This window comes from Gopherus flavomarginatus, chromosome 20 (genome assembly GCF_025201925.1).
Source record: "Gopherus flavomarginatus isolate rGopFla2 chromosome 20, rGopFla2.mat.asm, whole genome shotgun sequence".
In the NCBI taxonomy this organism is placed as follows: Eukaryota; Metazoa; Chordata; order Testudines; family Testudinidae; genus Gopherus; species Gopherus flavomarginatus.
The window spans coordinates 24,631,321-24,649,021 of NC_066636.1; the positions used below are offsets into that span (position 1 = coordinate 24,631,321).

Sequence of the window (17,701 nt, forward strand, 5' to 3'; positions counted from 1 at the left end):
AAATATTGACACACTGGCCCTGCAAATCTAGGATGAGGCAATTAGATGGGAAGTTAATTGAGGCCGAACAGAATCACAGAAACGTGGTGCTGAAAGGGACCTTGAGAAGTCATGGGCCAAGTAAACCTAGATCATCCCTGACAGGGGTTGGTCCAACTTGTTTTTAAAAGTTTCCAATGATGGGGACTCCATGGCCTCCCTTGAAGCCTATTCCAGAGTTTAACTCCTCCTCGAGTTAGAAAGATTTTCCTAATATCTAACCTAAGGGCTTGGCTACACTGGAGAGTTGCAGCGCTGGTGGTGGCTTTACAGCGCTGCAACTTACTCACCGTCCACATTTGCAAGGCACATACAGTGCTGCATCTCCCTCGCTGTGGCGCTGGCTGTACTCCACCTCGACGAGAGGAATAAAGAGAACAGCGCTGGTGCTGCAGTGCTGGGGTGCCAGTGTAAACAGTGATTAATCTTACTACACTGTAACTGACCTCTGGACGCTTCCCATAATGCTTAAGTAAAGATAACATTCTTTGTTTTGTTGTGAACTCGGGGCTCCCGGAGCTGCTTATGTAAAAAACAAACACAGCTCCTGTTTGCTGGAGCAGAGGCAGGGAGGGGGAATCCCCTAGTATTTGCTTGAGGAGAAAAGCAGCCCGGAGGGTGGGGAGGGGGCGTCCGTTTTGGAGCAGCTGCTTATCTAGTCTGAAGGCTATTTGCATTTAGTGAATAAGAGAGGCGTGGGGGAAGGGGTCGAAACTTTTAAAATGATGGAAGGTTGGTGCTGTGTATCTTCCAGTACTTAGAACTTGCAAGACTCTCTGTGTCTCCCCCATGCTCCCTGTCACACTCCGTCCCACCCCCCTCTTTTGAAAAGCACGTTGCAGCCACTTGAACGCTGGGATAGCTGCCCATAATGCACCCTCCCTACAGCGCGGCAAATGCTGCAAATGTGGCCACACTGCAGCGCTTTCCCTACACAGCTGTACGAAGACAGCTGTAACTCCCAGCGCTGCACACCTGCAAGTGTAGCCAAGCCCTAAGTCTCCCTTGAAGATGAAGCCCATGACTTCTTGTCTTCCCTTCAGGGGACATGGAGAACAACTGATTAGGTTAGGCCTCAACTGGAGTATTGTGTCCAGTTCTGGGCACCGCATTTCAAGAAAGATGTGGAGAAATTGGAGAGGGTCCAGAGAAGAGCAACAAGAATGATTAAAGGTCTTGAGAACATGACCTATGAAGGAAGGCTGAAGGAATTGGGTTTGTTTAGTTTGGAAAAGAGAAGACTGAGAGGGGACATGATAGCAGTTTTCAGGTATCTAAAAGGGTGTCATCAGGAGGAGGGAGAAAACTTGTTCACCTTAGCCTCCAATGATAGAACAAGAAGCAATGGACTTAAACTGCAGCAAGGGAGATTTAGGTTGGACATCTGGAAAAAGTTCCTAACTGTCAGGGTAGTTAAACACTGGAATAAATTGCCTAGGGAAGTTGTGGAATCTCCATCTCTGGAGATATTTAAGAGTAGGTTAGATAAATGTCTATTAGGGATGGTCTAGACAGTATTTGGTCCTGCCATGAGGACAGGGGACTGGACTCGATGACCTCTTGAGGTCCCTTCCAGCCCTAGAGTCTATGAGTCTATGATCACCATCCTCATTATAGGCCCTTAACAATCTTCCAATATGTTACCAGTCCCCCCTTGATCGTCTTTTCTCAAGACTGAACATGCCCAGTTTTTTAACCTTTGATAATTTTTAGTGCTCTCCTCTGGATTCTCTCCAATTTGTCCCCGTCTTTCTTAAATTGTGGTGCCCAAAACTGGACACAGGACTCCCCCTCGGGCCTCACCAGTGCCAAGCAGAGTGGGACAGTCAAATCCTGTGTCTGTCTTACCACACGCCTGTTAATACACCCATATTAGCCTTTTTGCAGCTGCATCCCAAGAATGATCCACTAGAACCCCCAGATTCTTTCTAGCAGTACAACCACTCACACAGTTATTCCCCATTTCATAGTTGTGTATTTGATTTTTCCTTCCTAAGTGAAGTACTTGGCACTTGTCTTACTTGAATTTCATCATGTTGAACTCAGACCAATTCTCCAATTTGTCACGGTCATTTTGAATTCTAATCCCACCCTCCAAAGTGCTTGTAACCCCTCCCAGCTTGGAGCCATCTGTGAATTTGATAAGCATGCTCTCCACTCCATTATCCAAGTCATTAATGAAAATATTGACTAGTATCAGACCCAGGATTGACCAATGCAGAACCTTCCTAGATATGTCCTCCCAATTTGACAGCAAACCATTGATAACGACTCTGTGAGTACAGTCTTTCAACCAGCTGTGCACCCACGTTACTGTCATCTACACCACATTTTCCTAGTCTGCTTATGAGACTGTCATGAGAGACTGTGTCAAAAGCCTGACTAAAAACAAGGTATATCACATCTACTGCTTCCCCCATCCACTAGGCCACTAACCCTGTCAAAGAAGGAAATTAAGGTGGTTTAGCATGATTTGTTCTTGACAGATCCATGCTGACTATTCCTTCTAATCCTGTTATCCTCCAGGTGCTGACAAACGGATGGCTTAATCATTCGCTCCAGTATCTTTCCAGGTACTGAAGTCAGGCTGACTGGTCTATAATTCCCCAGGTCGGTCTTGTTTCCCTTTTTTAAGAAAGGTGTTACTTTTCCCTGTCTCCAGTTTTCTGGAACCTCTCCCATCCTCCAGGAGTTCTCAATAATTGCTAATTATTATATTGCTTCAGCTAGTTCCTTAACTACCCTAGGATGAGTTTGATCAGGCCCTGATGACATGAATTCATCTAACTTATCCAAATATTCTTTAACCCGTTCTTTCCCTATTTTGACTCGCATTCCCTCCCCCATTGTTAATATTATTTGTGTTGAGTATCTGGTCATAATTAACCTTTTTAGTGAAGACTGAAGCAAAATAGGCACACAGCACCTCAGCTTTCTTGATATCATCAGTTATTAGCTCTCCTTTTCCAAGTAGAGGACCTACACTTTCCTTCATCTTTCTCTTGCTCCTAATGTATTTAAAGAACCACCTTTTATTACTTACTGCCTTTTATGTCTCATCAGGTGGAACTCATTTTGTTCCTTCGCCTTTCTGATTTTGTCCCTACACACTTGTGCTGTTCTTTTGTACTCCTCCTTATCAATGTGACCATGTTTCCACTTTTTGTAGGATTCCTTTTTCTTTCCAGGTCATTGAAGAGAGCCTGATGGAGCCATGTTGACCACCTACTCTTCTTATCTTTCCTTCGCACTGGAATAGTTTGCGGTGGTGCCTTTAATACTGTCTCCTTGAGGAACTGCCAGCTCTCTTGAACTCCTTTTTCCCTTAGATTTTCTTCCCATGGGACCTCACCTACCAGTTTTCGGAGTTTGTTAAAGTCGGCTTTTCGGAAGTCCAGTGGCTTTATTCTGCTGCTTTCACTCCTTCCTTTTCCTAGACCAGTGATCCCTAACCTTTTTGTGGCCAGCAGCACACTCACGTTGTCAGAAGCATGTGGCAGGCACCAACAATTTTTCAAGACTTATTTTGTATTTGTACATAATACAAAAAAATCATATTTAATATTACATAATATATTAATCAAGAGAGAAGCCGGAGAAAAGCTGCAAGGAAAGAGAACACAGGTGCCTGCAGCCCCGGAGTACTCTGTTCCCAGCAGACGCAGGGCCCCGGATTCTCTCCTCTGCTGGACACTGGGCGGGTCCCGCGCCTGCTGGGGACCGAGAACACTGCGCCTGCAGCCTGAGTTCTCTGTCCCCGGCAGGCATAGGGCCATGGCTTCTTTCCCCTGCTGGGCACTAGGCGGGCACACATAAATACCCTGGTGGGCGCCATGGCACCCACGGGCACCACGTTGGGGACCACTGTCCTAGACTCATGAAATCTGTTATTTCACAATCACTGTCACCCACACTGCCTTTCACTTTCAGATTCACTACCAATTACTCCCTGTTGGTCAGAAGCCAGTCTAAAATGGGTGTCCCCTGGTTACTTCCTCACTTTCTTTGTCTCCAAGAATGTACTGGAAATTTTGTGTTTTGCCCTATTACATTCCCGACAGATGTCTGCCTAGTTAAAGTCCCTCGTTACTATTAGGTCCTATGTTTTGGATATTTCTGTTATTTGCTGTAGAAATACCTCAGCCACTCCGCTCCTGATTGGGTGCTCTATAGCTGACCTGACTAAGACATCACCTCTATTTCTTAACCCTTTTATCTTTACTCAGAGACTCTCAACTGGTCTGCCTCCCACCTCCTTTTGGGCCTCAGAACAAGTGTCTATATCCTTTATGTATAATGTAACCCTCTTCTCCCTTTTCTCCCTGCCTGTCCTTTCTGAACAAGCTAATGCCCCTCTATACCACTATTCCAGTCATGAGACTTATCCCACCAAGGCTCTGTGATACCAATTAAATCATAATTTAGCTTATGTACATCTCTTTAAGCAGAAAAGAATAGCAAAGGAAACCCATGTTCTCTTTCTTACCTTGGTTCATGTGAGGGTCCACTCTGCTCCAAAAGGGCAAATTCACAGCGCTGGTAAGTGTACTGGCTATATTCGATGAGGCCGCTGACCGGATTCTTCTCCTGACAGGCAATCAGCTTTTCTAAGGGCGTACACTGGAACGCAGTGTCAAACTGGGCAGCATAGCTGGGAGATGAGGGGGATTCCATGATGCATCTCAACTCATCCGCCTGTTTATTGATGGCATTCAGGTCATCTGGAATGTCATCTGTGGCCCACTTGCCATTTTCAGAGTTGTCATAGTTCATGAAGCGGTATCTGGGCTTCCGGGCTCGCAGGCCTGGGTCAGGAGCACTGGTGTCAGTCTGTTCTGTTTGCTCAGAGGCCTGCTGTCCATTCTTTACATTTTCTTCTTCTTCCATCTTTACTTCTTTGAAAGGCAACATGCTCTCCTGTGGATCCGGCTCTACGCAGGCAGCTGGAAACTCTGGCTCTGGGGCGGGAGGTGGCATTTCCGTTACTTCATTGGCTTTTATCTTGATCTGCATCCTCTCCCGTTTCTTTTCAGTGAGGGACCATTTGGGGGGGGTTGTGTTCTCCTTGTGGACTTCTCCCAGTTTTTCCAGGGCTCTGAGAGTGGTGTTAACATCCTTGGCCTTTGAAAAACCAATGTTTTTTGCAAGGTTGTATGCTGTGGAGTCTGTGACATTGAACAAATAGTTACAGATTTTCTCCTTGACTTCAGCCATGATGGGAGACTCAGTACTGTCTTCTGAGTCAACCGGGGAGCTTTCTGTTTCTTGACTCTCAGAAGCTGTCTCTCTCCAATGATTCCTGTTGGCGGTAGCACTTCCTTCGCACACTGCCCCTATAGAGCCAGATTTGTCCGCAATCCGCCAGAAAGGGGGGGTCTCTCCTTCTTTATGCAATTTACCTTCCCGGAGAAGTTTGTATAGATAACGATTGACTTCTTTCTTTTGGGTTTTAAGTTTACGGGCGAGTTCACGACCTGTACAGGACTCCCCCTGCCTGAGCTGCCCTAAAATTGTCAAAATTTCTTGCTCCCTGTTTTGCTCAGCAACAGACAGTCTCTGGAAATTCAGGTTGAAATGGTCAAATTCCCTTTCTGATTTTCTGTAGTTGTACTGAGCTGGGGGATAAGACGGTAAACTTCGCGTTTGCTGACTGATATAGGGGGGTCTTAAGCTCCCAGCTGTGCCCCAGCTGTTGTGCCCACTCCCTCTAGGAATTGGTACAGCAGCTCGTGGACCCCTGATGTGTTGCTCTACTTGTGGCCTTTGTTCCCAAAAAGGGTACAGGGGAGCTTCAGTGATTTGCCCCAAGAGGAACTGTACCTGCTGGTTTCTGAATCTGTCGCGATTATTTTCCTGTGGGACAAGAGAGTTGTTAAAAAAGGCTGGATTAGGACTGCAGTAGATATGTTTTGGGGGTGTTTGATAAGAGCCTTTGCCTCGACCAAAACCTGTGTTCATAGCGTGCTGCTGGAATGCAAGTGTGAATCTGGGCTCTTGCACACCAGAAGAGAGGCAGCTGTGGTTCACTTTCCACTCGCACAATTGCTGCACACAGGCCTGCCAAAAGGAAAGAACAAGGTTCAGAACTCAATTACACTCCCAGAGGAGCCCAGAGCTACAGTATGACCAGCCTCTCCACTCCAAGACAATGTATAACCACCTTCTTGGCTAACCTTGCCTGCAGCCTACAAGGCCTGTTGCTATGCTACGCATGCATGCCAGGTAAATGAAACTGACAATGCGTTTGCCCAAGCCCCTGCCCCAAACACAAAACTGACCTGAAAGGAATTCTGAAGGAGCTTAACAATCAGAAATAACTTCATTCGCAAGACTCAGCACTCTCACTGGTTGTTGGGTATTTCAGGCTGGATCAATCATGATCATATTTTGCCCTTCCGTTGTGCCCTACATCTAAGGATCTCAGCGCGCTTTCCAAGCACAATTCTCCCATTTCACATATGGGAAAACTAAGGCCCAGAGAGGTCAAATGGCTTGCCAAGCATCACCCAGTGAGTCTGCAGAGCATCTAAGTTGTGGCTCAGTCCACACGAACATCTCTTCCTCCCTTGATGGAGTGTGACCTATACAGCTAATTCTCTCATTTCATGATGCTTTAAAGAGATAAGATACATGGGAACCAGATAGCGCAGAGGGTTGGTAATAGGATGCAAAGCCTTTTAGGGCTGCAGTTCAGATCCAGCTCACACCAGTCACAAACGTGGCACCATCATCTGATTACAAGTGAATTTTGGTCTGAGCCATCAGCCTGGAACCAATGAGATAGCCACCACTATTGACTGGGATGCTCTAATCCTACCCAAGCGTGACAGCAGCCGAATGTGAACATAAAGTGACAGAAACCATATCCCCAACGGAACATTTATACCCCAGATCTTTCTAAGGGAAGCTGTGCAGGACTATAACTGATTCTTTACAGCCAGACACAGAAAGTGACCATGTGCGGGATGTAAGTGGATCGATAATTACATCACCTTAAAAATAGGGAGAAAAACACAGGACACTGCAAGTGAGCTAATCATTAAGTGCTGGCAAAAGGACTCAGCTCAAGAGTACCCTAGACACCAGCCAAGCCACTTAGCATCAGCCTTACTGTGGAGAATCAAAGGACAGGTCTACACTTACAAGCTTACAGTGGCACAGCTGTACGGGCACAGAGAGTGAGCGCTCCCATGCACACAATAAAACCAGCTCAACCAGTGGTGGGACAACAGTGCTGTCCACAAGACTGCTTATGCCAGCAAAACTTATGTTGTTGGCAGGGGGGAGGGGGTGTTTCACACCCTGAGCAACGTTGTTGACATAAGTACTAGTATAGACATGGCCAAACACGTTCCCTGATTCAACCCACACCGACACCAAGTGACTTGCTCTGATTCTGATTCCGAGTGCAGCAGGTAGGAGCGCTCCCTCTCCTTGTTAGCAGAGGGGAGCGAGGATTCCTTTTCCTGCCTATTAGTTACCAGGACACACAGATCTGGTCCCCTGGCCAAGTTTAAAATGAAATCCTTCAAACACACAACATGCCTGGAGGAGGAAGGGAGGATTTAGAAGTTGCTCTTACCTTGTTTTTGCCCAAGCTGACAAGTACAATTCATTTAACTGATCAGAAGGTAAAGAACTGTTCCCAACCTTGAATGGTGCCTTAGAATAGGTGCTGATTCCTTACGCGGAGCTCTCCCCCAGCTGTGACACTCTTACCGCCTTTCCCAGGCCTGAAGAAGAGCTCTGTGTAACTCAAAAGCTTCTCTCGCTCCCCCACCAGAAGTTGGTCCAAGAAAAGATATCGCCTCCCCCACCGCGTCTCTCTAAGCACAGACTCCCACTGCTGGGAGCTGAACTGAAACCCCAAGGGCAGCCGCACACAGAGTCCACAAACGGCTCCTAGACAGAACAGCTCGGTACCTCTGTGCTTTTTACAAACACCCGAGACAGGCCAGTCCCCCCTTCCCCGCTGCCCAGCGTGCAGCTACCCGTGCAATCATCCCCTCGGTCAGCTTAAAATGGCTCCAAGTTAAGTTTCGGTTTCAGTTTCTCCCAGCTAAGTCTCGCCTCCGTGCTGCCTGGTGTCCTGTTTCGCAGGGCGGGTCTCTCTCCAGGAAAGAAGGGGAACCCTTTCATGCAGCGCCCGCACATACGCCCCCTTCTCCCCATCTCCTGCTGCAGCTGGCTCTGGTTTAAACGGCGGCTTACAAACTTCTTACCGAACTGGACTACACAAACACAACGAGGAGTCCGCTGGCACCTTAAGACTAACAGATTTCTTTGGGCAGCTCTTGCTGGTTTTGTGGATACAGACTAACACAGCTCCCCCTGCACCAGGCAGTGACTCTGCCGTCGGAACTGGCCTCAGGACAGGTGCTTCTAGTTTGCCTTTCCCATGTTCTAGCAAGAGGAAGGGTGTGCGTTTCGGGAATGAGCTCTTTGGTGGAAGATTTTGTTTTGCAGGAATTTAACGCCATAAATCTGATTACTGAGAACATTCCTCTCCATTCTCAGGACACTCACACCTGTGGCTCGTGAATGGTGGTGTGAAGCTGACTAGCCTCTGGCAGGGATGCCACGGGCTGAACCCCTCAGACTTCCTCTGCGGCCTTGAGGAAATAGCTTCTCTCAGGGTATGTCTACAGGACATCATTTACAGCTGCGCTGCTCCAGCACTTCTGGTGAAGACGCTCTAACCTGACAGGAGACAGCTCTGCCCTTGGCTTAATACCATCTGCCTCTGGAAGAGGCAGTAGCTATGTAGGCAGGACACAGCACAGTCTACACCGGCACTTGACTCGGTGTAACTTACGGTGCTCAAGAGTGTTGATTATTCACATCCCTGAGCATCATAAATTATATCAAAGTAATTTGTAGTGTACAGAGGGGCTCAGAGCTAGATTCCCTGGCTGTCTTGACTCCCCCAGCTGACAGGAGTGTTGTGAGAATTCATTATCTATTGTTTGTACGAAGCTTTGAAGATGATGAGTGTGAGGAGCGTTAGTTACACTGGTAGTTTTTAAGGGCATGTGTACCCGTACCGCACTCATGGATACACTCTATGGCCACTACTTGCACTTGTCACTATAAAGCTACTTCTTATCCCTGACGCTCAGCCTGGATTGTCAGCAATTTCAAGAGCCTGGGATTCTGCCAGCCTTTCCTTTGGGGAGGCAATGGATCAAGTGGGCAGAGCACTGGGCTGTGAGGCAGGAGAACCAATGACCTGTTGTGTGACCCTGGACAAGTCCCTGCCCCTGTCTGTGCCTCCCTTCTCCCCTCCCCTACACCCTCTGTCTTGTCTGTCTGGACCCTAAGCTCTCTTACTGTCTGCGCAGCGTCTGCACAACAAGCCTTTGATCTCAGCTGAGGCCCCTAGACGCTATCCCCTAGGGAGGTGCAGAGGAATGTTCGGAGGGGGCAAGGCTGGGGCCTGGGCTAGGCCCATGGGGGGTGGGGATGAAGCGCCACCCAGCTCCGCTCCTGGGCCAGCCCCGGCCCTTCGCCCAGGGCATCATGTGGCTGCTGGCCCTCCCCTGGGGCACTGGTTACCAGCCTTGGCCCCTGTCCTGCCCCAGCCCCTTACCCCTGTCACCGTGCCTCTCCCAGAGCCCAGGGGTTGAGTGCACAGGAGTAAGGGGGGACAAGAGGTAAAAAGTGTAGGGATCACTTCCCTAATGGCAACTGTGGGGTGCAGAAGAGTGAACTTTATTTTCCCTCTACAATTTATTCATTCTTCTCCCTTCCAGTGAGCACACAGGCTGGCAGATGATTTGCTCTCCTAAATTCCTGAGAGATGGCAGGCACATAGGAACTGTCACACCAGATCGCTGGTCCATTGGTTCTGAATCCTGTGTGACATCAGCCTAACCCTGCTCTCAGTAAACCTTCTCAGTTAAACAAGGGTTGAAATTTCATCCTGACCACAATTTATGCTCTGAAGCAAGATCTATGGCCCTGGATATTTTACCTTAGCTAGTGTAAGGTTAAGTGTTTGATTTTTATATAAACATCTAATCCAGTTTTAATCCTGCTAAACTATCTGAATCAATATTATCCCAGCAAGTTCTGCAATTTAATATTGATGTAAAAAAGATGTTCTTTTACCATTTGTAAGGCATGTGGCTTTTTAATTGCATTGAATTTCTCCTTGTTCTTGTGTTAAGAAACGAAGTGAAAACATGAAGCCTTGCAACAGACATTTATAAATTACTCTTGGGGTGGAAGGCAGCTCCATTTCCCTCTGGATGAGGAAGGGGGCTCTCTCTTTCAGTGGAATGACGATGTCCAGGGCTCTCCATCTACCTCCACTCCACTCCTTTGTGAGAGCTGGCCCAGCCAATCACTAACCTGCCACCTGCTCAAGAGCACAGCAGTCTCCTCCCTCAGCAACCTGGGGGGACAGTTCATCTCTCCTGAGCTGAGGTGTTTGGTGAGGAGGGAGGCTGGGCTACTGAATGAATGTGGTCACATGGCAGTCCCTCAGGGGCATTTCAAAAGGAAAGAGCATGAACATCTTCAAATCAAAGCCTTTTCCCAGCCTTGGTCCCACATCACTGTTCTTAACGACTTGACCTGCTACTTTAGGCACAATCCAGTGACAGTAAATGTATCTGTGCGCCCCACCGCGTGTGTGAAAACCCAGGAACATGCTTCTTTCCTCACAGGTAAGTATATCTGGGCTCCCTCAGGGCCCGGTGGGGCGCAAAGCGGTGGGAGGGGAGAGGGAAACGAGCAAGGGGAGGGGCGCCATTGCACTGGGGCCGAGGGGGGGGGGCGAGAATGAGCAAGGGGGAGGGGTGCAATGCACTGGGGCCAGGAGGAGAATGAGCAAGCGGGGGGGGAGGGGGGGCCGTGGACAGGAGCTGGGGGAGAGGGATGCCATGTACCAGGGCCAGGGGGAGAATGAGCAGGGGGGAGGGGTGCCATGGGCTGAGTTGGGGGGGGAGGAATGAGCGAGGGGGAGGGGTCCATGGGCTGGGTTGTGGGGGGAGAATGAGCAAGGGGGAGGGGTGCCATGGACTGGAGGGAGAATGAGCGAGGGGGAGGGGTGCCATGCACTGAGTCCAGAGGGAGGGGGAAGAATGAGTGAGGGGGAGGGGTGCCATGCACTGGGGCGGGGGGGAGAAAATGAGCGAGGGGGAGGGGTGCCATGCACCAGGGCGGGAGAATGAGTGGGGGGGAATGAACAAGGGGGAGGGGCTCCAATGCCCCCCTGTGGATCCTGGGATTACAATGGGGCCAGGGGAGCTTGGCTCCCGCCCCGCCCCAGCAGCCTCCTTACCCCCCTCGGCTGCCACCGCCAGCGATGCCGCCTCTCTTGTGCAGAGGGAGCCCCGGCCAGGAGCGATGACATGCAATGCACGCGACACCCCCCCAAACACAGGACTGAGCGGAGAAGCCGCGTGGGGAAGCAGTCGCTGCTCTCTCCTGCTCAGCATAGCACCGCCTGCCCCTGTCCATGCAAACTGGCTGCGGCTCTGAGCGCTCTGCTGGCGGGACATCCCACTCTCGGGTGCAGCAGCTCGGAGCGCTGGACTTTTCCTCCTAGTAACAAGGAGAGAGATGCTGGGAGAACATAACAGTCAGACCCAGGGCCGGATTAACTTTTTGTGGGCCCAGTGCCAAACATATTTGTGGGCCCCTCACGGGGAATGATTGTAAAAGACAGGAAATCAACACAGAAATTGTCTGAGACAGCACATAGCTGCACAGGCTTTATTACCAATAGCTATACTAAGTGGTTTGGTTGAGTAAGTTACATAGCAAGCATTAACGTGAGTAACACACAAATTACTTATCTGAAGCAAGACTAGTATGATGCCGTAAATAAAATGTCAAAGTTTTATTCAGATTTTTCGATGTGTCTTTGCTGCAGCAAACATTTCAATTAATCTAGAGAAGTCTATAGAATTTACCATCTCAGATTCAATGGCTAACAGAGTAAGACTGTAAAGCCTTTCCTGAACCATTGTAACACGTAAAGCACTTTTTAGCCTTTTTAAATGTGAAAATGACTTTTCACCACTGTGGTTTGAGACTGGTAGTGTCAGGTAAATGCGCAGCACAACAAAGACATTTGGAAAGACTGGCGGCAAGTTACACACGTTCATTATGGTCAGCATTTGCAGTGGCTGCCAGGAAAGCCTGGGGCGTGGAGGAGGGGCAAGCAATCATTTTTAAAAGTGAGAGGGCTAAGCCTTAAGCAGGGGGCAGCAAGTAGTGAGTGGGCTGGGGAGTGGAGAGGAGCTTGTGGGCAGGGCCTTGTCCGCTGTACTGCCCAGGTAGGTTGGAGACTGGGGGGGTCAGCTGACACAGCATCCCCAGCCCAAGTGATGTGCTAGCCAGTAATGGATTTAGTGTTAGTGAGGGAGGAGGCTCAGGGTTGGGGATGTGGAGTGCTTACCTGGGCAGCTCCTGTTTGGTGTGAGCGGTGCAGAAACTCCCATTTGGTGCTCAGGGTTGGGGTGAGAATGTGGGCAGGGGTGCAGGAGTCAGGGTAGGGGGGGCTGGGAGTGTGGGATCAGGTCATGGGGTACTCACAGCAAGGGGCTGGATGCATAGGTGCTGACTTTTGGTTTTGCTGGTGGGTGCCCTCCCTGGGCCCCACCCCCACTCCGCTCCTCCCCATCCCCGGCCCACTGCTGGCTCCTCTCCGCCCCCTCCTCCAAGCACCTCTGCCAGTTTGGAGGGGGGGGGGGCTATTTTCAGCATATTTATACACATTAGAGAAAAAAGGTGGCTGAGGTAATATATTTTTTGGGACCAGCTTCTGTGGGTGAGAGAGAAGCTTCTGAGCTTTCACAGAACTCTGCTTCAGGAAGAACGCCGTGAAAGCGCCAAAGCTTGTCTCTCTCTCTCTCACCAATAAGAGTTTTACTCCAATAAAAGATATTACCTCACTCACCTTTTGTTGCTCTAATTTCCTGGGAACAACAGGGCTACAACAACCCAGCATACAAAAATGCAGGATTCACATGAACAGCACAGAGTGACCATCACACCAGGACACTATTTTCAGGATTCATCTTAGCATAATGTCATCATCACACCAAGGAAGTAGCACTACCAGCACAACGAGATAAATACAGCCAGGTGTGCATGCCAGGAATTCACCCCCTGGGATCCACACAGCAGGATAGTGCAATAGTGTCCGTTTAGCAGGAAGACACTCAGGGACTGAGTCCAAGGGTTCAGCTGAACACAAGGGCACCTGCAAATAACTGCACTAATCGCAGGATCTACACTGGCCCAAGAGGAGTCGCCGCACATCAGGGCACTAATTCCCAATCCCAGTGCAAAGTGATATGGGATCCAGGCACCAGGTCTTTAGTACCAGAATTTGTACTGCCAGGAGAGTGGGATGGAATGATAGAAGTTACAGGGGAAAAAGCCCCCTGTGATCGTCCTGGCTCAGTCCATCTCCCTGCCAATGCAGGGCTGATCCTTACTGCATGTTTTGTCCAGTCTCCTTTTAAAAGTCCCAAGCCTTGGAGTTTCTAGCTGTGACACTATACCAGGGGGTCTCAAACTGGGGATTGGGACCCCTCGGGGTCACGAGGTTATTACTTGGGAGGTCACAAGCTGTCAACGTCCACCCCAAATGCCTCCAGCATTATATATATTTAACACCATTATCAAAGTGTTTTTAATTTATAAGAGGGAGTCGCACTCAGAGGCTTGCTACGTGAAAAGGGTCACCAGTACAAAAGTTTGAGAGCCACTGCTCTATACCTCGGGGAAGCAGCATGCTGTGCACTGCAAACCCATATTCATCATTTGTATTTATTCTTTATATTTCATATGAAGCAGGCCATGTAAGATATCATGGGAAAGGCAGCCATTTGCTGAAACCCACTGTTCTGTCAAAATATGTATATCACTAAAGTGTATAAAGTTATGAGATTGTGCTGTATGGTGTGAATGAAATATGCTGCAAATTTGGGAGTAGCCTAGAAGGCAACTCCCCAGAAACAAGGAACTTGACCAAATAGCTGGGTGGGTGTTAAACCACCATCACCAGCCATTGTGCAGCAAGTGAATGACAGTTAGCAATTCAATGCCCATCACAAGAGAATTACTCAGCCCCAGGACTCAGAAATGCCCCCTCCCCTCCCCAACATGATCACTAGCCCTTCCCTTGGGAGACAATTCCATCCACACCCCAAGGCAGAGATTGCACTGCTAGGACAGTTTTCCCTGATAACCTCAGTTTCCCTTTCCTACCCTCCCCTACCGCCTCTTCCCTTCCACCGCCTAAGAGGCAGTCACCCAGATGCCAGGGAGGGGAACCAAGCGCACTACATGGACATGGACACTGTCTCTGAGAGGCAGGCGTCTCTGCCTGGGCAGAGAGGGCAAGCAGGGGAGACCGGGGAGATGCCCCCCCTCACCATGCCCATCCTGGTCCAGCTGCCCAGCAGGGGCTGGTACTCTCAGTCTCTCTGTGCTGCGGGGGTGCAGGGGATGTTTTTGGAGATGCCTTTGGCTAAGCCACCTAGAGCTGGGTGGCAGCTGGTGCCCCCCACCATGCAGACAGCCACCCTGCCAGCAGCCAGCTCTCAGCACAGCCCCCTGGGAAGGGGTTTCAGCCACCCTCACCCCAAGACCCCCTTTGAAATACACTTACCATCTCAGCTGCTGCTACTGGCTGCCTTTAGTTGGCTGAGAGGCTGAGAGCTGCTGAGCAGCAGAGCCACAGACAGCAGCTGCCCATGAGAAGCAGGTAGGAGGAGGAGGTGGGGCTGCACCTGTGGGGGTTGCTCAGCCCCTGCTCCAGGAGCAGAGTTCCCCTCGCTGACTGGCTGGTGGCCAAAACACACCTAAACAGCCCTGCCCACTAGCCCAGCCAGAAGGGCTGGCGCAACCCATTAGGCCACCGCGCTAACATTTTGGGGGCGGTGACCAGATCTTCAGCCGCCTGGGTCGGGGGCGCATAGGGCAGCAAAAAAGCTGGCGGTGCTCCTGCCGGCCCGGCTAATCAGCAACTCAGAGCCGGAAAAACTTCCTTGATTGGTGGCTCTGCAATGATCCCCCCGTCCTCCTGAACAGCTGATGGCTCTTGGGCCCCACAGCCCCATTCTCCTCCTTCCCCAAGGCCTGGCCCCATCTCTCCTCCTCCCAGGAGCCCCACCTCTACTCCTGCTGCTGCTGGGAGCAGCTGATCGGTAGCGGCACTGGTGGAGGGGCTGCTACACAGTGGGAGCCCAGCGCTGGCAGCCCTAAAGAGCAGGGGCCGCCCTGGGCCCTTTCGGCCCGTGGGCCTGGCGCCATGGCAAATCCGCTATTGGTCAGAAGCGCCCATCGATAAGAACCACATGACTTGGAAGACTCCTCCTGCAATAGGTCTCCCCTATCTACCCTACCCAGCCACCGAAACTCTATTCATAACAGACACACAGGCCCTTCCAGCTAGATACGCTTTGGGGAAAATCCCTGTTTAAGTTAAGACCAAAAAGTCATCCTCACTGACAAAATGATTTCTTCAGTTGATCACTGGGAGAAACAAACCTCAAAACTGCTGGCTACAGCTCTGACCAAAAGAGAGAGAGAATGCAGAAGTGCCAGCAGATTTCACTGTCCCATTCCCAAAGTGTTTCTAAACCAATTTAACATGCCCTTTACAAAGGGCAGGAATAAATCCCCTTCTGTGTCCAGCTCAGCCTCCTAGAGCTGTGGTTCAAAGTCGTTTTTGTTTTCCCAGCTTGCTTTTACTCTCACTTCAATCGTATGTCTGGCAGCTCCAGTTTTTCACAAACAGGGTGGAGCTTGGGAGGCAAGCAACACTACAGATATCTTAGTTACCACAAAGCAGCTGCACATAATACAGAAGTTAGAGATGGAGAAACAATCAAGACACATCTTGTCTTCCCCCAATCCCACCACCAGCCCTGGGTCAGTGCAGCAGTTTTCCTGTAGCATGTTCTCTGACATGCTGAGCACCAGTGCTCAATATATCAGCTATGTATTTTAGCAAGCCCATTGTGTTTTGTTCTACATATTCGGTAATTTAAGAATGATTAAGTTACACGAGTAACAAATTATGTGCAGTGTATAATACATACGACTTCTACTTGTGGTCACCAACATTTACTAGCCTTGGAAATAACTGCTGATCTAGGCCTCAATCAATATATAATCTATATTTGTCCTCGAAAGGAGTCAATATTTGATTATTTCACTATGAGCAGATGTGTTCCTCTTTAATTACAAACTGTCTTCATGCACATTTGCTACTGAAGCTAATGGATTCACCAAAGAACTCTTCTGTCTTTCAGACCAGCCATCATTACTGAGGATAGTAATGCTTTGCTGACTCACAAAGGTGTTGTGAGGAGAATTCTTCAGTATCTGACTGCCTGACAAACATGAGAGTGATGGAGGCCACAACACTATCTAGATAGGAAAAATGTTTTAGCCCTTTTAAAAAGCACATGCCATATAATCAGTCCTATACTGCCACCATCTGTTCATTCTGTAGTTTAAAACAAACAAAAAAATCTGAACTTTGAAAGGACCACATTCCATTGCAACTGGTAATATTTAGCTAATCCACATCTACTAAACCCACTTGAAGAGAGAGGTCCTGGTTTCCCAGCCAAACACTGTGCTTGCTTCCTTAAAGCTTCCACATCAAGTAGAAAGTGACAGTATCTCCCAGTCTTTTCAGATGAAAATAACTGTGTTGATGTCTACCAGCTTCCATTACAGATAAATATCTGAACAATGAGATATGATAGGCAGCACATTTCCCGGTGGTTACTGCTCACCTAGGAAGGCACTACTTTGAGCAGCTTGTATGGCGATCATGAAACAAAATATTGTAAAATTGGGTATGTATGTTTACCTGACCTTTATAACACTAAAAATCAGGCCCTGGATCTCCATGACAACCAGAGATGCTCAGCATCCAACATCAGCAGTCAAAGTCAGTGAGAGCTATAGGTGTTCAATACTTCTGCCTCAAAGCTCTTTTTAGGTTTCCCATACTCAGTCAGCAATCATAACTTACAGGTCTATTACATTCATGAAACCAAAATATCTCCGAACAAATCAAAACAGTTATGTACATTCAGGAAGATGGACCACATCATCTGCTCCCATCTCATAAATCAAACTCTCTTCCAGAGCTTTAAACTCAAGGCCTTCCTTTCTACCCCAAACAAGCAAGAGATCCACTAATGCCCTTGCCTGCTAAGTTCACTTGTATACCTCCAACAGAGAAAATCGCTAGCCTTCCATTCATCCTTTCAAGATGCTGGGACCTTTGAGAAATAAAAAGTCACTTCCTCCCTCTAAGTCTCCCTGAAAAGCATCCTCCTACGCTGTGTAAAAAGGTACCACAACAGATACGGCCGCTCAGGCAGTCATTCTGACAGCAGACAGGCCTCTTCTCCCGCTAAAAGTTAGTATAAAAGGGTGGCAGTCGAACATTTAAGTCTGCCTGGTAGGTTATGTAACAGTCACACTCTGAACTAGGCAGCATCTGACTCGGACATCTCACAATATCATTTTAAGTTTCCTCATTCCAAGCAGAGAAGGAAAACCTTTTAACGGTATCAGACAACTCCCGGGAGTATTTATCCAGGAGAATTTAGCCATCCACCCCCGCCCCGTCTCTTAGCAGAAATGGGAGCACTGGAGAAGTGAATGTAGATCC

At 49.0% G+C, this 17,701-nt stretch overlaps 1 protein-coding gene across 3 annotated transcripts in view; it reads right to left on the bottom strand.

The window, feature by feature from the left end:
• The window catches only part of ADAR (adenosine deaminase RNA specific), a 30,873-nt gene that overhangs the window by 12,501 nt on the left and 671 nt on the right, over positions 1-17,701 (bottom strand). The window contains exons 1-2 of one of the 3 annotated variants that reach the window (XM_050930043.1): positions 7,622-8,017; positions 4,526-6,096 (exon numbers count right to left, since the gene is read on the bottom strand). In XM_050930043.1, coding sequence (XP_050786000.1) covers positions 4,526-5,997 — 1,472 coding nt within the window. In that variant the 5' untranslated portion in view covers positions 5,998-6,096; positions 7,622-8,017. Of the gene's footprint in view, positions 1-4,525; positions 6,097-7,621; positions 8,018-17,701 lie in introns of those variants that run through there. The other 2 variants (XM_050930044.1, XM_050930045.1) reach the window with 2 other exon arrangements.